An 18,595-nucleotide genomic window follows, 5' to 3' on the forward strand; every position below is an offset into this window, starting at 1 on the left:
TTAGCTTCATTTTATTCCTATGTTTTCCGTGCTCTTCAAGTTTGCTCCTCCAAACTAGCCCTTGATGAAGAACTAAATTATTTAAAAGCAATAGCTATTGACAGGGGCTTTTCACCCAACATTATTAATCAAGCAGTTAAAAAATTCTCATCTCAACACACTAAAAGCCACACTCTTATTTTAGGAGATTATAAAAATTCTGTTGTCATTCCCTTCTTTCCATCAATTAGCTATAAAGTTGCACATATTTTGCAGAAATTTAACTTTCGGGTTGTTTACTCTCCCATCAATAAAATTCCAACTTCTATACTCAAGGACCCCATTCCGGATATGAATTCCTGGGGTATTTATAGGATTCCTTGCCAGTGCGGTTTAATTTACATTGGCCAAACTAAGAGAGCCTTAAAATTTCGCGTCAAAGAACATGAGGCATATGTTAGAAAAAAGGAAACACAGAAGTCTTCTGTTGCTCAACATTGTTGGTCCGAAAATCACACTTTCAATTTTTCTGCTGCCAAAATTATTCAAAAAACATCTTCCATTGGAGAACTGGATTTTCTAGAGGCATTTCACATTCATAAAAATCTTTCTGTTCTAGTTAACGATCCTAATTCCAATCCAAATTTGCCTTCGGCTTTTAGAGAAATTATGTTTTAGTTCTGGTTTCGCCAACAGATGGCGCCACTTGCTTATTCTTGTCCAGGCTTTCTTATCTTATCTAAACATTATTTCCTATCTTGTTCATTTGCGGTTTTGCAGCTGAAAATGATGGTTCGGTAAAACCATCGAAACTAGTCCTGTGAAAATTTTGTAAATTAACGCTGATTTTTGTTGTTTGACTTCTGAATTAGTAAATCAGTTTTGGTTTGACTTTATTCCCATAAGCTAATTTAGGTTTCAGTCAGGAAATCTTAATATTATTATTCAAGCATTTGCAAGTACCTGCACTATCAGCATTATATAAGAATCACATGATGAGGATTAAGTTTGAAATGATACAATTTAGAAATTTATAATCATTTACTTCTTTGAGCGTAGACAGGAGAAATAACTAAATTAAATAAGAAACTTGGGCTATTGCAAGTTAAAATTTTCTTTTACATACTTTTTTAGCTTATATATAAAACCTATATAATAATTATAAAACCTTAGCTTATATATAAAACCTATGTAATAATTTTTATGCTCACTATTTCAACAAATATTTTAACATCTAAAACAACAAAAACAATGCCTGCTTTGGTTATAAAAAGAGTATTTAAAAAAAAAAAAAAAAAAAATTTCATGTACATTTCTTGTGAGTATGAAAAGTGATTGGGAAAAAATAAAAGTTTGCTGTGAAAATGTTCAGTGTGTACATTCTAATAAAATTACATAAAAAAAAAAAAAAGCAGTCAGTTTCATGCCATACATGCTGAACAAACAGAAATAAATTGGGCACCACGTGGAAGCATTAGACAAAAACTGACAAAATGTTAATTAAATTGTAAGCGTTCTTTACAGTGTCTATCATTAATGTCAACTCATCACCAAGTATTTCCTGTGGAAGGCAACAAACTCGAGTCGCATCATTTTCAGTTAGGAATCCATATTCCTACTTGGCTAGGATGATCACCAGATACATGGAACCAGCCAGGTGAATGCTGCTAACACCATTTGATACTGGAGTAGCATACTTCCATCATGCTTGATTCTACCATGCGAGGTGCTATTCTGTATGATACCCATATTTATAAATCTAGCATACCACCCTGATCTCACCAATATTGTGCTAATAATATCCTGTGACCTGTATAGTTTCCATGCTATTGAACTTGTTTAGAAAATGGTTGCTTGCTGACTCCAGTTATCGTGAAACATGTGATCTGGATGCATAAATATCAATATTATTAAACCTTTGTTGGCTTAGAAAAATCTCTGTGAGCACTATCCACCATCATTATCGTTAACTGAACTTGCTAAACTTTTACAGGAAGAATGGTACAAGATTCCCTTGTAAAGCATATAAGACATCCATCCATCCCAAAAAGACTTCAAGCTGTTTTAATTCCAATGGTTTTCCTACACCATATTAGTCAGAGTAAATATGCTTTTATTTTGGTATTTCCATATTTTTGTCCAACCCTTGTAATTCTTTTCACAGTTCAACATGACATGAAAAAACTTTACAAATACGTCATGATAATCTTATCTTAAAACCCAAATTCAGGACATACAAAGCTAAAAGATGAAATTACAAGGAAATGCCTGAAGTTCCTCGCATATTTTTTGTTTATGAGGTACCACGCACCACAAACATATTTCATATTTTGAAACATTTATCAAGAACCATCTGCTGATTTTCCTAAAAAAGATACCACAGAACAACTATAAAAAAGATCAAATGCTAGGCAATGTGTTGCAATCTCTAAATGTAATGTTACAAATGTTGATGGTAATTTTTAGAGGTAATAATGGTTGTACGGCAAGAACAATAACTGATTCCGCTTCTCAACATTCACATTTACAAGATACAGGTAAAAAGATATGAAGTTGAAAGTTATGAATGATAACTTTCTTGGCATAATAGCACAGGTATGTGTAAACAGGATGTATTTACAATGTTTTTAACCACTATTGATGACAAACTTGTAATTTTAAAGGTTTTAGTCAGCCTGTTATCTGTGAAACTGTGCCATCTTTAACCCATAAATTCGTGCAAAAGAACATTTAGATAATGATATTCCTATTTTTGATGGCAGTCAACGTCTGATTGAGGTGCTGATATATAAGCTGAATTCATGACAAGTAGTATAAGATGCTATGATGGAGTCTCAGCTATCCAGACTAAACTGGGATGAGCCTTGATGGGCCGAATGGCAAGAGCTTTATCAGAAGAGAGTAGTACATTGTTAACTCGGCGTTACTCGCACCCGCCTTCTGAGGCTTGAACAGACTGTTAAAGCTATGTAAACCCTACTCCTTAATACTGAAATGGACCACATCTGGTCTTGATCTAGCTGAGTTTAAGGTGACCTTTGACACAAAGGATGCATTTACAGAATTTTGTTTTATTCTGTTCGGGAAAAAAATCCATTTTTCAGGTCGCTTAGGCCCGGCACACGAAAACATAATTCTAAGTTCGAGTTTGAATTGCATCTAGTTCGTAGCTCAATATGGCTCGCAAATTAACATATGATGAAGAAATGGAACGATTACGTACTTTGCTAGATGAAGTATCGACTGATGGCGAATCTATCAAAGATCATGATTTACTGCCTGATTGTGATGAAATGTTTAGTTAGCATAGCACATCGTCTGAAAAAGAAATTGAGTCTGATGAAGAGGTTGCTACTGATTCTAATTCGGTTGATTGAGTTATTTGAAAAGAAGGAAAGCAATTTGGAAGGAAACAAAATTTTGTCAAAAAATGTTTGAACTTTATTGTGAAATATTATTTTAAAGTTGCCTGGAAATATTAGAGTGGCAAAAAATGTAATTTCTCCTCTTGAGTCTTGAAGTTTATTACTAGATGAAAATATCTTGAATACGATTGTCACTTGTACAAATATATATGTTGACACTATCATTGACAACTTTCAGAGAGAACATGATGCCAAAAGAACAAAACTCTCCGAAATTAAAGCCTTTATTGAATTATTATATTTATGTGGTATACATAAATCATCCCATGTGCATGTGAGAGATTTATGGCACACTAATGGAATGGGAATAGAAATATTTCATAGGACCATGTCCCATAATCGTTTTTTATTTCATATGAAATGCAAAAAATTTGAAAATGTTAGAAACAGGCAAATGAGAAAAGAAATGGACAAACTTGCCCAAATAAGGTATGTATTTGACTCATTTGTGCATAATTATCAGAAGTTTTACACAGCTGGATCATATGTTACAGTTGACGTAAAACTTGAACCATTTAGAGGGTGTTGTTCATTTCGACAGTACATGCCAAAAAAGCCAGCTAGGTATGGAATAAAGATTTTTGCTCTTGTTCATGGAAGAACTTTCTTTCCATGTAATTTAGTATATTCTAGTTCAGATAATTTTAGGAAGTTTTTGCATGCTGTTAAGAAATTTTGTTTGACTGAAGATGTGTGAATTCGTAAATAAGGTAAGTGGATATTTCCTTTGTGTAGTGCAAAAATGAATTTCCTTTTTTATGTTATTTCATTGCTTGATTTAAATTATAGTTTTTTGAGATTACATATTTTTTTTGGCTGCTCCTTTGACTTTTGAAGTGAAAATAGTTCGATGTGTACACGGATAAACTCAAGGGAATGGCAAAGCCTAGTTTGTGCAATTATCTGATTTTTTTTTTTTTTTTTTTTTTTTTTTTTTTTTAATGTAATGTAAAAATAGGTTGATGTGAACATGAATAAAGTCAAGGGAGTGTGCAATGCCATTTTGTGCAATTCTGGGATTTTTTTTTTTTTAAGTGAAAATTGGTTGATGTGTACATGGATCAAGTTTGTGCAAGTCTTTGTTTTGTTATTTTGGCTTTGTGTAGCAGCGATTTTTCACGCAAAAATCAGCACTAAGAGGTACCCGTAAATATACTTTTACCACAGTTACTTACATCCATTTAATATGATTCAAAGTAATCCCCATCAGCCGTAATGCACATCTGCGCTCGACTGTACAAATTTCGGAAAGAAATTTTAAAGTCCTCTTTAGGAATGAAAGTGAACTTACAGTTTTCTTGATGGCTTCAACATCCTGAAATCTTGTTCCCTTCAGCGAATCTTTCAGCTTAGGAAACAGAAAAACGTCTGTGGGTGCTAGGTCTAGAGAGTATGGTGGATGCTGCATTTCAACGACACCAAGCTGTTCGAGAGCAATGGAATAAAATACTTCTTCTGATACTAAAAAAGGCTTCATTGTCTTGGAAATTATGGTGTATAAAGATAGTGAAGAATAAGGGTTATCAAACAGAACATTTAAAACATAAAAATTTTAGCTCACATATTTCTGTTATTACAACAAAAATCATCTAAGAAATGTGCAAACAGCCTCTGTATATATTGGATTTATTTATTGGGAATTCAGATACACCTCAAGCATGTGCAGAATACAGGGGTAAGTATACCTATACAGTACAAAGTCTGTAATCCGGACGTCCATTATCCTGACCTCAAAGTTCCAAACTTTTTTTGTATGCTTTACGCATGCGCATTTAATGTATAGCGGACGGTATAAGCTAGGCTAAAATTAACTTTACTGATTCTAAGGCATTTCAGTTAATGTTGCAGATTGCACTATTCCTTAATCTTCTATTAGCAATTACAGGACTTGAACAGTGGAACTTTGTAAATGAACAAGAAATTATATTTGTTTATAGAATTAAAGAGAAAAGTATTAGCACAAAAAAATGAAGCAGCTTAAACAACTTACATTGACAGAAATATTTAATAAAGTAAACAAATAAATATTAAGCTTTTTATTGTAAATTTTGATACCCTTTAGATCATAATTGCTCTTTATTTCATAAATTATGGTTTCAAATTTTTAATTGTATAATTTCTGCATGCCATCTTACCAGATTTAAATTGATGATCTATAATCCGGAATCGAAGTCTTGACGAGTCCAGATTACGGACTTTGTACTGTATAAAATATATAATTCAAGCTTAACTTTGTCAGCATGCAACAGAAGCATGATAAAATTTAGCAGAACAACATGTCTTTAGTTGTCAATCTCATGATACATCACTAACAGTGTATAGCAGACATTTGCTAAGCTTCATGACAATGAATTTGAAGGTTTCGACATATCACAAACAAAAAGCGAAACTTTCCAATTAACGGAATTTGTGAAGAATGTGAAAAAGTGGTACTTAAATGATGTTATACAGTCAAAAGTCATATAGATCATCAGTTTAAATCTCGTAAGATGGCATGCAGAAATTCTAAAATTAAAAATATAAAACCATAATTAATGAAATAAAGAACAATTATGATCTAAAGGGTATCAAAATTTACAAAAAAAAAAAAAAAAAAAAAAAACTTAATATTTATTTGTTTATTTTATTAAACATTTCTTTCAATGTAAGTTGTTTAAGTTGCTTCGTTTTATGTGATAATACTTTCTCTTTAATTATATAAACAGACATAATTTCTTTTTCAGTTACAAAGTTTTGCTGCTCAAGTCCCGTTAATTGCTGTGCCGAGAATACCGACTAACTTGTCAAACGAAATTTTTTCGTTTTCACTAACCTCTCTGTCACATTCTTCATGTCTTTATCCATTTTTTGGAGCAGTTCCACTTTTTGTTTGTTGGACATCGAAACATACTTTCGTTTTGTAGATCCTTTGGAAGTTCCAGCATCGGAAATTCTATTTGACATAATCGAAATTTCAGGTTTACTTTTATAAAATTGCTCTTACAGTCTGCAAAAAATAATAAGCGGGATCCAAATCGAAGATTATGGAACAACGCAATCATTAACATTAACTGAAGTAGATAATTAGATAATTTTAGCTTACACCGTCCGTTATACATTAAACGCGCAGGCGAAAACGTATTCTGCACTTGCGCACACGCATATGCGCAGTAGTCAAGGTTTTACGCGACGCGTAAGACGCCTGTTCCAACGCGGCGCATGCGCAGAAAGTTTTTAGCTTTGAGATCCGGATTATAGATCATTCCGGATTATGGGTGTTCGAATTAACGACTTTTGACTGTAACAGAAGTTTTTCATTGCGATGACAATCTCCCATTCCTCAATCAACTAATGGATAGCAAAACCTGTAGTATGGTTTAAATCCAGAAACTGTCACTACCAGTAGTTAAAGTGGCAGACAAGTTGTTAGGAACAAAAAAATTTCGATTTACTATTTAGTGGGGAATTTCGATGTGGTAATTACTAACAAGAACGAGAAATTATATCCATTTATAGTATTAAAACTAAAGCAATAGCACAAGAAACAAATGCAAATTTAACACCTTCCATTGAAAGAAATGTTTAATAAAACAAAGAAATGTTCAGCTTATTTCTTTATAACCGGCAAGCTTAAGAAGGCAAATAGAAAGGAAAATAATAATAATAAATGATATTGCAATGCCAGATGTTAGTAATGAAAGTTACTGAAACAAGTAAAGTAGTAAAGTTTTGTCGAAGAAGTAGACCATGATTTCAATGATAAACAGCTTTTCTGATCTTATTTCTGAAAGAATTTTAAACAATAGTTTAGAATATTCTCAGAATCAAAAATATATCCATACATACATCGATCTATTTCTGAACCTGTTCAAATAGCAGCTATATTTTCAGAAAACAGATACTAAAATATATATAAACTCAAAAATAAATGTACATAAAAAAAATTTCTATATATATATCCTTCAAATAAACAGATATATAAAATATATCATATCTGATGCATAAAATATAATAAATAACTGTAAATTATACTTAGCAATGGTAAAATTTGAACCCATAATCAAGCTATTAAAAACAAAATTAATAATTAAAAAAAAAACTATCTTATAACATTTTATTAACATCTAAACAAACCCTTAGAGAAATTTACACTTCATTAAATTTTCTTTTCTTTTTTGGAGATTCATCAAAATCTTTACTTTTATTGTCTTTAGTTTCGGGAACTTCCTTTTTAAACTGCAAAAGGGGAGTACCTTTCATACGAATATCTTCTTCCCATTTTTTAATTTGCTCTCCATCTGTAATTTTGAAAGTCACCATTCTTCTTTTCTCAGAAATAAACAAGCTGTTTTCTTCAATCTTTCCTAACAAAGCTTTAAGCTGTTGATTATACTTAGACACTTTACACTGTTTAATGAAATCTTTGATGTCACGAACAGCTTTTAAAGCCAAATCGGGAAAACCAACAGAATGTGAATATATTTTTAAATATTCTACTAGCAGAGTACACACTTCTCCTACACAAGCATCTTTGTATCCAGCTTCAGTTAACTGGGAATTTGTGCCCTTTAATGAACATGAAAAATCTACAGGTTTGATGCTAAATGAAGATTTTTTGTTGTAATCTACGATTTTCAAAACATCAAGAATAAATTCCATAACAGGAATGAAAGTACCAGTTTCCTTTGATATTTCTATAAGACCTTTTACAAGATGGAATCTTAAAGGAACATATTTTGCAGTTGGTATCAAAGTAATAGTTCCTATTATAGTCTGAATTAATGGATATTTAAGAGTCTTTATGGCTTCTTGATTATGGAGGCGAGACACCAAATGAGACCACAGTAGAAGACAGTGCACATACTGCCAGTTATAAACAGTTTGAAAAGATTCTTTCTTTTTAGTTGTGATAGCATTGCGAAGATGTATAGCAAGCTGTCGCACAAAAACAAAGGTATGCTCGTATGCAGCTTCTGGATTTAAAGCATACAATTCTGTCAAAGAACGTTTCATGAAATTTATCAATGGCCAGGTAGATTTTGACGTAAATTTGCAATTGCGTACATATGCAAAATACATATGCTTTAACACCAGCTCAAAATATTCCTTCGGCAAAGATTTTCTAGTACGAACAATAATTATTAAGCTTAATACACGAACAGTTTCTTCATCACTACACCAAAATGTTATCATTTTCTTCAGTAAATGTTTACACAATTTCATGAATTTCGAGAAGAAAGGAACCAAATGCACTACATGTTTCAGAAACAATATTAATTTTGAAGATTCTTTCAACAATGAAAGAAGTTTCACCGTATCAATTAAATATGATCTCACCATACTCTGAACTTTTTTCCAGTTTTTTGACTTCGATGGATCCATTTTCTTACTACTTTCAGATGACAACTTCAATATATTATGCAATGCGGGCACAAGATCAATAAAACACAATTTTACTACATCATTAAATAATTCGCTATGAGTCATATCAGTCTTTTTGTCAACACCATCCGCTTGCTGAACCGCACTTTTAAAAGCTGATATAAGTTCCTTGCATACATTAATAGTCGGAGAGCTTCTAATATGTTCTTTAATATAAGCCAATTTTTCGGGTGAGATTTTTTTCTCGCTTTTTAATTCCTCGGCTGAATTATCGTCTTCAGATATGTCCTCTTCAAAATCTCCTTTTTCATAGCCAGGATCTTCAAAATTTAGTAAATCTTTGTCATTTGCTTTCAGAAATTCATAAAAATCAGGATCTTTGGTCTTCAGACACTTTAATGCTGCTGCATGAGTAGCAACATCATCTTCCTCAGATTCATTATCGGACATGCTGATTTTTTCTGGTTCTTCCTCTGACCTATAACCCGACATATTGACTTGCTCTAGTTCATCGGCTGACGCATTAATCTCTTCGTCTTCTTTGTTAGACGTTTTCATCTTCTATACAAAGCCGTCTCTACAACACGTGAGCCGAAGCACACGAAATCAAAAGCACTTATTCTACGCATTAAGTCTTTCTGCCGGGAGGACGAGAAAAAAGGTTATGTTACTAAATTTTAGAAGAGATATATTACAAAAATTATCCTTCTTTTACACACAGATCGAGTGTCAAGATGTAGAAACACCTTTTTACTCGACTTCTGATAAAAATCAGGTGGGAGGAGAAAGAGTAATGTGGGAGGCGGAAAAGGAGAGTCAGGTCCGCGCTAGCGTCGCCGAAAAAAGGGGGGGTAAGTTCAATGTCGTTATAAGATGCAGCTGCGGGTGGTAAACTGCAGAGTCAGTTTAACGTGAATGAGTCAATTAAGGTTGTAATTCTTATGAGGGTAGGATGTCACATGGGTATCGATGTTTTTCACTGGGATGCGGGGAGTCTCTGAGAGTGCTAATAAGGCTATTACTGTGGGTTTGTACTGAATAAAAGAAGCTGACCGTTAATCGTTTAATATACTCTTGAATAAGTTCCATTTGAAGGTCTCTGTGAATGTAGATGTTTGGAATATACCAAGGAGCATTGATAATTTCTCGTATAATTTTATTTTGCAGAATTTGTAATTGTTTAAAATTGGTTTTAGCTGCATGTCCCCAGATCGGAGCTGCATAAAGGAGGGCTGGACGAAGTATGGAGAGATATAAAATTAATTTGTTTGTAGTAAATAAGTTGCTTTTTCTACCAAGAAGAGGTCGCATAGTAGCTGTGGTGATTTTAAATTTTTGTATTGAGCGGAAGTGGGTTCTGAAGGTAAGTTTTTGGTCAAGGGTGACAACAAGGTATTTGGTTTCATTAATCCAGTCTATTTCATCGTCAACTATTTCAGGGGGTGGAGGATAGTATTTCATGTTTCCTTTACGGAAAATTATTGCCTTAGTTTTATCAGTGTTAATTTTAATCCTCCAAAGGGTGAGCCATTTGTCCAGCTTTATGAGGTAGTTTTGGAGCGGTTTCTTACGGCGATAACTGTGCAGGCTTTAGTAAGTATGGCGGTGTCATCGGCAAAGAGTGCAAGATGAACAGAAGGGTCTTTAGGGATGTCTTGTGTATAAATATTAAAAAGGTACGGCGAAAGTGCCGACCCCTGTGGGACACCAGCATTGATTACTCTTGTGGTTGGAGTAAGCAGTACCGATTTTGATTCTGAATGTTCTGTTGCTGAGAAAAGAGGCCATTAAGCGATTAAAATCATCTGGAAAATTGAGAGTGATTAGTTTGTAAATAAGGCCTCGATTCCATACCCTGTCAAAAGCTTTCCCAATATCGAGGAATATAGCACCGGTCGGAATCTTGCAGTTGTAGCCTTCAGTGATAATGTTGATAACTCTAAGAAGTTGGTGGCAAGTGCTATGATGTTTACGAAAACCGAATTGTTCTTTTGGGAGAAAATTCATGGAAGGGTGAATTTTTTGGATGTAGAAAAGTAGGATTTTCTCAGTAACTTTAAGCAGATGGCTAAGTAAACTGATAGGGCGATAGTTCTGTGGAAGGTTGGATTTTGTTGCAGTTTAGCAAAAACAATTATTATAGCTTGCTTCCATGTGTTAGAAAATGAGCGAATTTGATAATGTTGTTGATTATCTTAGTTAGGCAGGTAAGAGCATTGATCGGAAGATGTTTCAGTGCTTTGGTCGAGATGCCATCGTGCCCTGGGGTTTTCTTCGTTTGTAAAGAGCTGATGGTGTTGGCAACGATTGTTGGGGTAGTCAGGAAAGTGAAGTTGTACGGAGCAGGGGTATTAAGGAAGTTATTGACCACCAGGCTGACCCGTTGAATATGGTTATTGTCGTACTGAGTGGGGTTAAGAGTGAATGTATCTTTCATATAGTCCGCAAAATATTTAGCTTTATCTTCTTCTGTATATGAAATTCCACTAGGTCCATGGATAGGTGGGATAGGTTTATAAGGTTTCTTGGATTTGCGGGAAATGTCAAATAGGGAATTGTCCTCTATAGCTAGGTTATTTAGGAAATTGGTCCATTTTTGGTTTTTGAAGTTCTTGATTCTTCTGTTGAAATTTTTTTTTTTTTCATAGAGTTTAGTTTGTGTTTGAGTTGTGGATCTCTGGTGGTTTGCCATCTTTTACGGATCCGGTTTTTCTCTTTAATACTATTTCTTATATCGGCAGGCAGGGGGAGAAGAGGCTTGTTCACATAAAATGTATTGGTGGCTTCCTTTAAAGCAGAATTGATGCAGTTGGTAAATTTTGAGACTTCGTGTTCTAAATCTTCTTTGTTGTTGATGTATGGGTTTCCTTGTATGGAGTTATTCAGAATTTGAGAGTATTTGATCCAATTTGTAACTCCTATACTTCTGTCAAGTGAGGGGAGGTATTTATTAATGGGGTTGTGGTCGGAAGAGAGGGCTGGAATTACAGAGATATTGCATGTGTTAGTAATGTTATTTGAGATGAAAAAGTCAATTGTGGTGGCGCTATTGTACCCGTAATGGGTGGGCTCGTCTGAGGCATGTATGTTATAATTATTTGATTGAATGAGTTTAAATATGTCGTTTCCTTTTTTGTTAGCAGGTTCTCGGTTCCAGCAGGGGTGTTTAGCGTTGAAGTCCCCTCCGACAATGGTAGAAGTATTAGAATTAAGAAGGTGAATCAATTCTTGTGCGCTGGGATTATTATTTGGTAGGATGTATATATTAGAAATTTTGAATTGTTTATGTTCTATTGCAATTTCTATTGTGTTACTTTCGAAAGTGTTGATGGGATTAGAATTTGAGAGTGTTTTATGATCCTTTTAACAAATCTGATGATGCCACAGCCTCTTCCTCTCTCACGATCCGTACGGTAGGTGTTATAATTAGCATAAAGTACTTTGAGTGCTGGTCTAAGGTGAGTCTCTTGTATGAGAATTAAGTCAGGTTCAATTTCAATAATAAGGTTGGATAATTCATCTTTTTATGGTAAAGACCGTTTGCGTTCCAAGAGAGGATTTTTATGTTGCACCTATTCTTGAATTTATTAGAATTAAAGATGATTTCCTATTTTTTCAATTATTTCGACTACTGCGATTATTTTATCAAGAGGTGATTTCTTGGTTTTAATGATTTTGAGTCTTCGTATCAATATTGTCCAGATTGTTTTTAGCGAAGAGAAGTCGAAGAGGTCTGACAGGGAGGATTCTGCAGCGCTGGTAGTTTCTTTTGTTGGATTTTCGTTTTGAATGGAGCTTTGACCTAGATTTTCGTTACTGTTTGATGTCAGCGGAGGAAAGTCTTGTCTTCTGTTAGTCCAGGGATTGATTGCGGGTGGAGGACTGGGTTGGAATTGAACTTGTTTCCTTTTGGTCTGGCCGCGTTCTATAGGTTAATGATTGCCTCCGCAACCGACGCATACCCAGTCTCTGGTGCAGAGCAGGGAACTGTGAAAAAATCCCTGGCATCTATAGCATTGTGGAGGGCCAGGTTTCTTGTGTAATGATTCTATTGATACGTTCATATAACCTATGCGTTTGATTTTGAATACTTCATTATTTTCTTTTGATTTTGGTATATGTACTAAGAAAAGCGGCATTGGTTTATTTTCTCTTCTGTTTCTTAATAGTGTAATAAAGTTAACCTTGAATCCTTTGTCAAGTAGTTCTTGAGTGATGGTTTGGGGATCTGTGGTGATGGGTGAGTCTTTTATTATCACCTTTAAAACTTTATCTTCGGGCAATAACTAGGTGTGGGCCTTAAGCTTTGTTTCTTCAACTATCTTGCGAATGAATCGATGTGATTCAGAGTCTGCAGGCTGTATTTCAAGGCGGCGTCCTTTTAAGGTGCCAGTTGTCTCTTTTCCGGTTTGCTTATTTAAGTTTTTTAAGAATTCATCCACTTTTGGTATGTCATCTACGACAATAACGGGCACTTTATCAATTCTGCTTGCTTTTGGGCTGGAGTTTGGTTTTCTATTTGCGGGAATGGTATCACTTTTGTTTGGTTGGTCTTTTGCGGTGGTAGTGATCTGAGTGGCTGATTCATCTTCGTAGTCCGAATGCATGTAGTCTATTTGGTTCTCTAATTGTTTATATCGATTGCTGGTTTTGAGGGAAGGCTCCTCATCGGAGTCAGAATCTGTTTTGTCTATGGCGCAACTTTCTTTTTCTTTGAAACCACTAGTGGATTGAAGTATGTCGCAGAAGTTTTTAATCTCTTCAAATTGTTTAGCGATCTTGTCGTTAGAGGTTTGTAATTCGTTTATTTTTGCATTGGCTGTCTCGTTTTCCTGTGAAGTGTCTGGTGTGCAAATATAGAAAAATAACACTTCTCTGACTCCAATGGAACCAATATTTTATTCCTTACGAAGTTATAGATTCTTATTCATAAGATTTATTTACATTTTACATGCACGTTCAGTCGCGTGACAGAAAACCGAAGTTTGTTTAATTCGTTCTTCGCGGAGACTAGAAAGTGTTGCCATTCCGCTTTAACTAAATTTAATTAGAAACTTGACGGAACTGAAGCGACACTACACACCTCCTTCCTAGTGACAGCGATTATGGAAGATAATCTTTAAAGTGACTGGGGAACTTCACATGTCTGCCGGTTCTAGTAGTCTTGGTTTCATGATGAGTTTCTGAATTTTCTTCAGTGTTCTTGAGTGCAGGTGTTTCCCCAAGTTCCGCTTTCTTGGAATGGGAGTTTTGGAAAGGAATATCAGAATCTTGCACTAGGAAACATGGCTTTAGTCTGTCTATTGAAACTCTTTTAACTTTTCCTTGGATTTCAATATCGAAGTACTTATCCTTTCTTGCTCTTACAGGGTACGGTCCAAGATAGACAGGCTGTAGCGACGAATTATTAATGTTGTTGTATAGGAATACGTGAGAACAGTTGGAAAGATATTTAGAAACAAAGACTGTTCTATTTCCATGGGTGGTGGTAGAACTTGGCTTCATAGCTCTTATTATTTTCTGAAGGTTTTGAGAAAATTCAGACTGTTTCATATGAGGTACTATTGAAAAGAATTCACCAGGTAATGCTAAAGGGGTTCCGTATACAAGTTCTGCGGATGAGCAACCTAGGTCTTCCTTGATGGCAGATCTTATGCCTAAAAGAATGAAAGGCAATGCTTCCAGCCATGATTTTGATTCGAGTAGATGACATTTGACACTTGCTTTTAAAGTTCGGTGTTGTCTTTCGATCGGGCCATTGGCCTGTGAATGGTACGCAGTTGTAGTGTTTGTATGAAAACCAAGATATTTTCCTAAAGCTTGAAAAAGTTGGCTATCAAATTGCCGACCTTGGTCAGATGTTATGCGATTCGGAATTCCAAAGCGTGAAAACCAAGTATAAATCAAAGCTTTAGTAATAGATTCTGCTGATTGATCTTCTAACGGTACCGCTTCGATTCATCGTGTATAACGATCGATGATGGTTAGAAGATATTTGAATCCTTTGCAAGAAGGTAGCGGACCCACCAGATCTATGTTTAAATGCTGGAATCTGTGTGGAGGTACTTTGAATTCTCCCAAAGATGACTGTGTATGTCTGTGAACTTTAGATCTTTGGCAAGATAAACATGCTCTAGTCCATAGTTGGCAGTCTTTATTCATATTGGGCCCCACATGAAACGTCGTGTTATCAATTTTATCGTGGATCTTATTCCAGGATGAGATAAATTATGGATTGAAGAAAATATTTTCTGCCAAAACTTTGCAGGGATGCATGGTCGATTATAATTTGTAGAAGTATCACAGTAAATTTTCTTGTCGCTGTCCGGTATAGGGATCTGTAGGATTTTTAAGTTTGGGTTGTTTTTTAGTATCTCCAAGTCGTCATCTTCTTGACAGTCTACTATAGTTTGTAAGTCTATTGCAGATGGTACAGAAATGGTGTCTATGCGAGAGAGAGCGTCAGCGACGGTATTTTCCTGCCCTTGTATGAATCGGATATCGGTTGAGAACTGGCCAATATATGACAGTTGTCTAGCTTGTCGTGGCGAAGCTTTTTCCAAATTTTGTTGGAAGGCAAATGTTAGTGGTTTGTGATCCGTGTATATTGCAAAAGTTCGCCCTTCTAAGATGTATTTGAAATGTTTTACTGCTGTATAGATGGCTAAGAGTTCTCTGTCGTAGGCACTATATTTTTGTTGTGCTAATGTCAAATTTCGAGAAAAGAAACTTAAGGGTTGTTTTCCATTATTCACAATCTGATGTAAAAAGGCTCCAATGGCAGTATCGGAAGCATCAGTTGTTAGCGATATTTCAGCCTTTTCGGATGGGTGAGTTAAGTTTGTGGCATGAATAAGTGCATCTTTTAAGATCTGGAAGGCGTTTCTTGTTTCTGCCGTCCAGGTTATTTCTTTTCTGCAGTTCTTTTTAATACCACTGAGCAATGTTGTTAAAGGTTGTTGCAGTTTCGCACAATTTGGTATGAATCTGTGATAAAAATTCACCATAGCTAAAAATCGTCTTAAAGTAGTAAATGACTTTGGTTCTGGGAAATTTTTGATGGCATCAACTTTCGTTGAAAGAGGTTTAAGTCCTTCAACTGACACTTCGTATCTCAGGAATGCAAGTTTTGTTTGACCAAATTTACACTTTGCTGCATTAATACACAGGCCATATTCGTTTAGTCTCTCGAGGACTGCTCGTAGATGTTTTCGGTGAGTTTCTTCATCTGGAGAGGCTATTAGAATCTCATCCAAATAGCAAAACACGAATTCTAGTCCATTGATCACACTGTTCATGAAACGTTGGAACGTTTGGGCCGCATTTCGTAGGCCGAACGTCATGAATGGGAACTCGAATAAGCCAAAGGGGGTGAGAATGGCCGTTTTCGGTATATCTTCTTCGCGAACTGGAATTTGTTGGTACGCTCTAATGAGGTCTATGAATGAGAAAACTTTTTTTCCAGCTAAAATGGAACTGCAATCTGTTAAAAATGGGAGAGGGTATCTATCAGAAATCGTGACGTTGTTTAACGTTCGATAGTCTCCACAAGGTCTCCAATCACCTGATTTCTTCATAGCGAGATGTAGTGGGCTCGACCAGTTACTTTTGGATGGCCTGCATAAACCCATTTGGAGCATAAATTCAAACTCCTTTTTAGCCGCTTTGAGTTTCTCAGCTGATAGTCTCCTGGCTTTAGCGAAAACTGGTGGACCTCTGGTTTCGATATAATGTTCGATGTTATGATTTTTAACTTTATTATTAACTACATTCAGTTTTAACAAATCCGGAAAATCGTTAATGATACGTTTATATGGATCATTTACGGCTTTTAAAATCGGAATATTATTATTTTTATTTTGAAAACAAGGAGTTCCATTGCTTGTTAAGAATGTAGTACCATCAACCAACTTGCCATTTTTAGAATCTACCAAAAGGTTAAATTTTGCAAGAAAATCCATGCCTATTATCGGGTTGTTTACCTCCGCAATTACAAAAGGCCATGTGAATGATCGTCTGAGTCCAAGATCAAGCTTGAGTAATTTTTGGCCATATGTTTTAATTTTCGTACCATTTGCAGCAAAGAGTTCTAATTTTGAGATGTTTTTTTATCTACAGGCAAGGGAGGAATGACAGAAATTTCTGCCCCAGTATCTATTAAAAATTGGGAAGCCGATTCTTTGTCGCTGATGAAAAGATGACTCAGCTGCACCCCTTGTCCCTCCGTCGTCAATGAGAGACGGGGAGCTGGTTTTCCGGACTATTTGTCTGTGATGTTGATGAGTAGGTGCAGGGTTGTTTACACTTAAATGACTTATCACCGAATTTTTTATGACAGTAACAAATATCACTAGATCTGTTACCACTGTAACTCCTATCTCTTGATTTGGATCGGTTACGGCAATAGGGACGACTGTGGCGTTGCTTGTTTAAAGCAGAAACTTGTAAGCTAAGTTCACTAACCTCTTTTTGTAAACTTTCAATCACTTCCGTTTTTACGTTATGGATGATGCAGCAGCTATTTCTGGAGTAACAGGGTTTAATTCCCAAATCTTATCGGCCATTGTAGCCACTTTTGACAAATCTTCACTACTAACAGATATAATGCTACGCATATTAACGGGTAAACGTTGTATCCACAATGTTTTTAGGAAAGTATCTGTTACTTTATCGCCAGCCAAATTACGCATCTCACATAGCAATTGAGATGGCTTTTTGTCACCCAGTTTTAACTCACTCAGTAATTTTTGGGTTTTTCGAGTCTCTGAATCAGCATATAATCGGCCCGTAATTTCTCTACTGGAGATTTTGCTTTCTGAATTTTTTCAACAAGTGCAACCATAGTTTGAAGTAGTTTCTGAATATTTTCATCTAGAACCCATGACATGGCATCATTAATAATTTTTGGAACTTTTCTTGGGGGAGTAAAAATAATTTTCACCCCGAATAGAAAATATTTGAATATATAAAGTAATGGGGAAGACAAAGCTTAATAAAATAAGAGAATCCTTAATTTTTTATTTTTTAAATTTATATTACTCGTGTCCCACAACACAACATTTCCTCTATAGAAATCTATTAGTTGAAAAATTCGAGTTTCGCTCCAACGAAAGGCAGCCATGTTTATTATTCGAAATGAGGAAAAAAGCACGTCATCACGCAAAGCAATCTTATTGGCTGGAGACTCCGATTTTATCGTACGTTATTGAGCAGTGAACACCAATTCTGAAATCGCGGCAGACAACATGACCGATTTTTGGCGCATGCCAGATCCTTAAAATTGTTGCTCTACGAGAAAGTCGGCCGAGAAAATCGCTTCGTGTAGACGGGCCTTTCGAATCATACTACAACTTCTTGTAATTGTGTACTTTTGAAGAACTTATCCAATGTGATCTGACGCGTTCACTTGACGGATTGCAAGTGAACGAAATTGCCACAAACTTCTAACGCAGCAACAGGACTACCTTCATTTCCCTCCTACATGAAATACCGACGCAAAGTTTCAATGCATTTCCTCGCATCCTGTGTTGTCACTTGCACCAACTTATTAGCGGCATCATCATCATCATCACTTTCTTGGTCTTCCGATGCTGTTGTGTGTTTTGCTGCAACTCGAGCAACGACTGCAGCATCGTAATCTTCATTTTCATCATAGCATTGAAGCTCATTGTTGATGGATAAAAATTCTTCACCAATTTTGTACCTGTTGAAGTTCTACATGTCTGTCATCATTTTCACTTTCAATGAGCATGTCCACATCCACCTCGAAAACCAAGTGCTTAAAGCCACAGTGAGAAAAACAGTTCTGAACTATCTCACTGTTTACTTTT

At 35.4% G+C, this 18,595-nt stretch overlaps 1 protein-coding gene across 1 annotated transcript; it reads right to left on the minus strand.

Moving 5' to 3' along the window:
- Positions 1–4,311: 4,311 nt before the first annotated feature.
- Positions 4,312–9,595, minus strand: Noc2 (Nucleolar complex protein 2). The gene has a single exon (XM_035369155.2). It carries the CDS (start codon positions 9,321–9,323, stop codon positions 7,530–7,532), a length of 1,794 nt encoding a protein of 597 aa, XP_035225046.1. The 5' UTR covers positions 9,324–9,595; the 3' UTR covers positions 4,312–7,529.
- Between the last annotated feature and the right edge of the window lie 9,000 nt (positions 9,596–18,595).

This window comes from Stegodyphus dumicola, chromosome 3 (assembly GCF_044657685.1).
Source record: "Stegodyphus dumicola isolate Sdum_Otavi_A_Nest chromosome 3, ASM4465768v1".
Classification (NCBI taxonomy): Eukaryota; Metazoa; Arthropoda; class Arachnida; order Araneae; family Eresidae; genus Stegodyphus; species Stegodyphus dumicola.

Excerpts from the sequence above, each read along its gene's own strand:
- Noc2 (XM_035369155.2), bottom strand. The coding sequence starts at position 9,323 with ATGAAAACGTCTAACAAAGAAGACGAAGAGATTAATGCGTCAGCCGAT.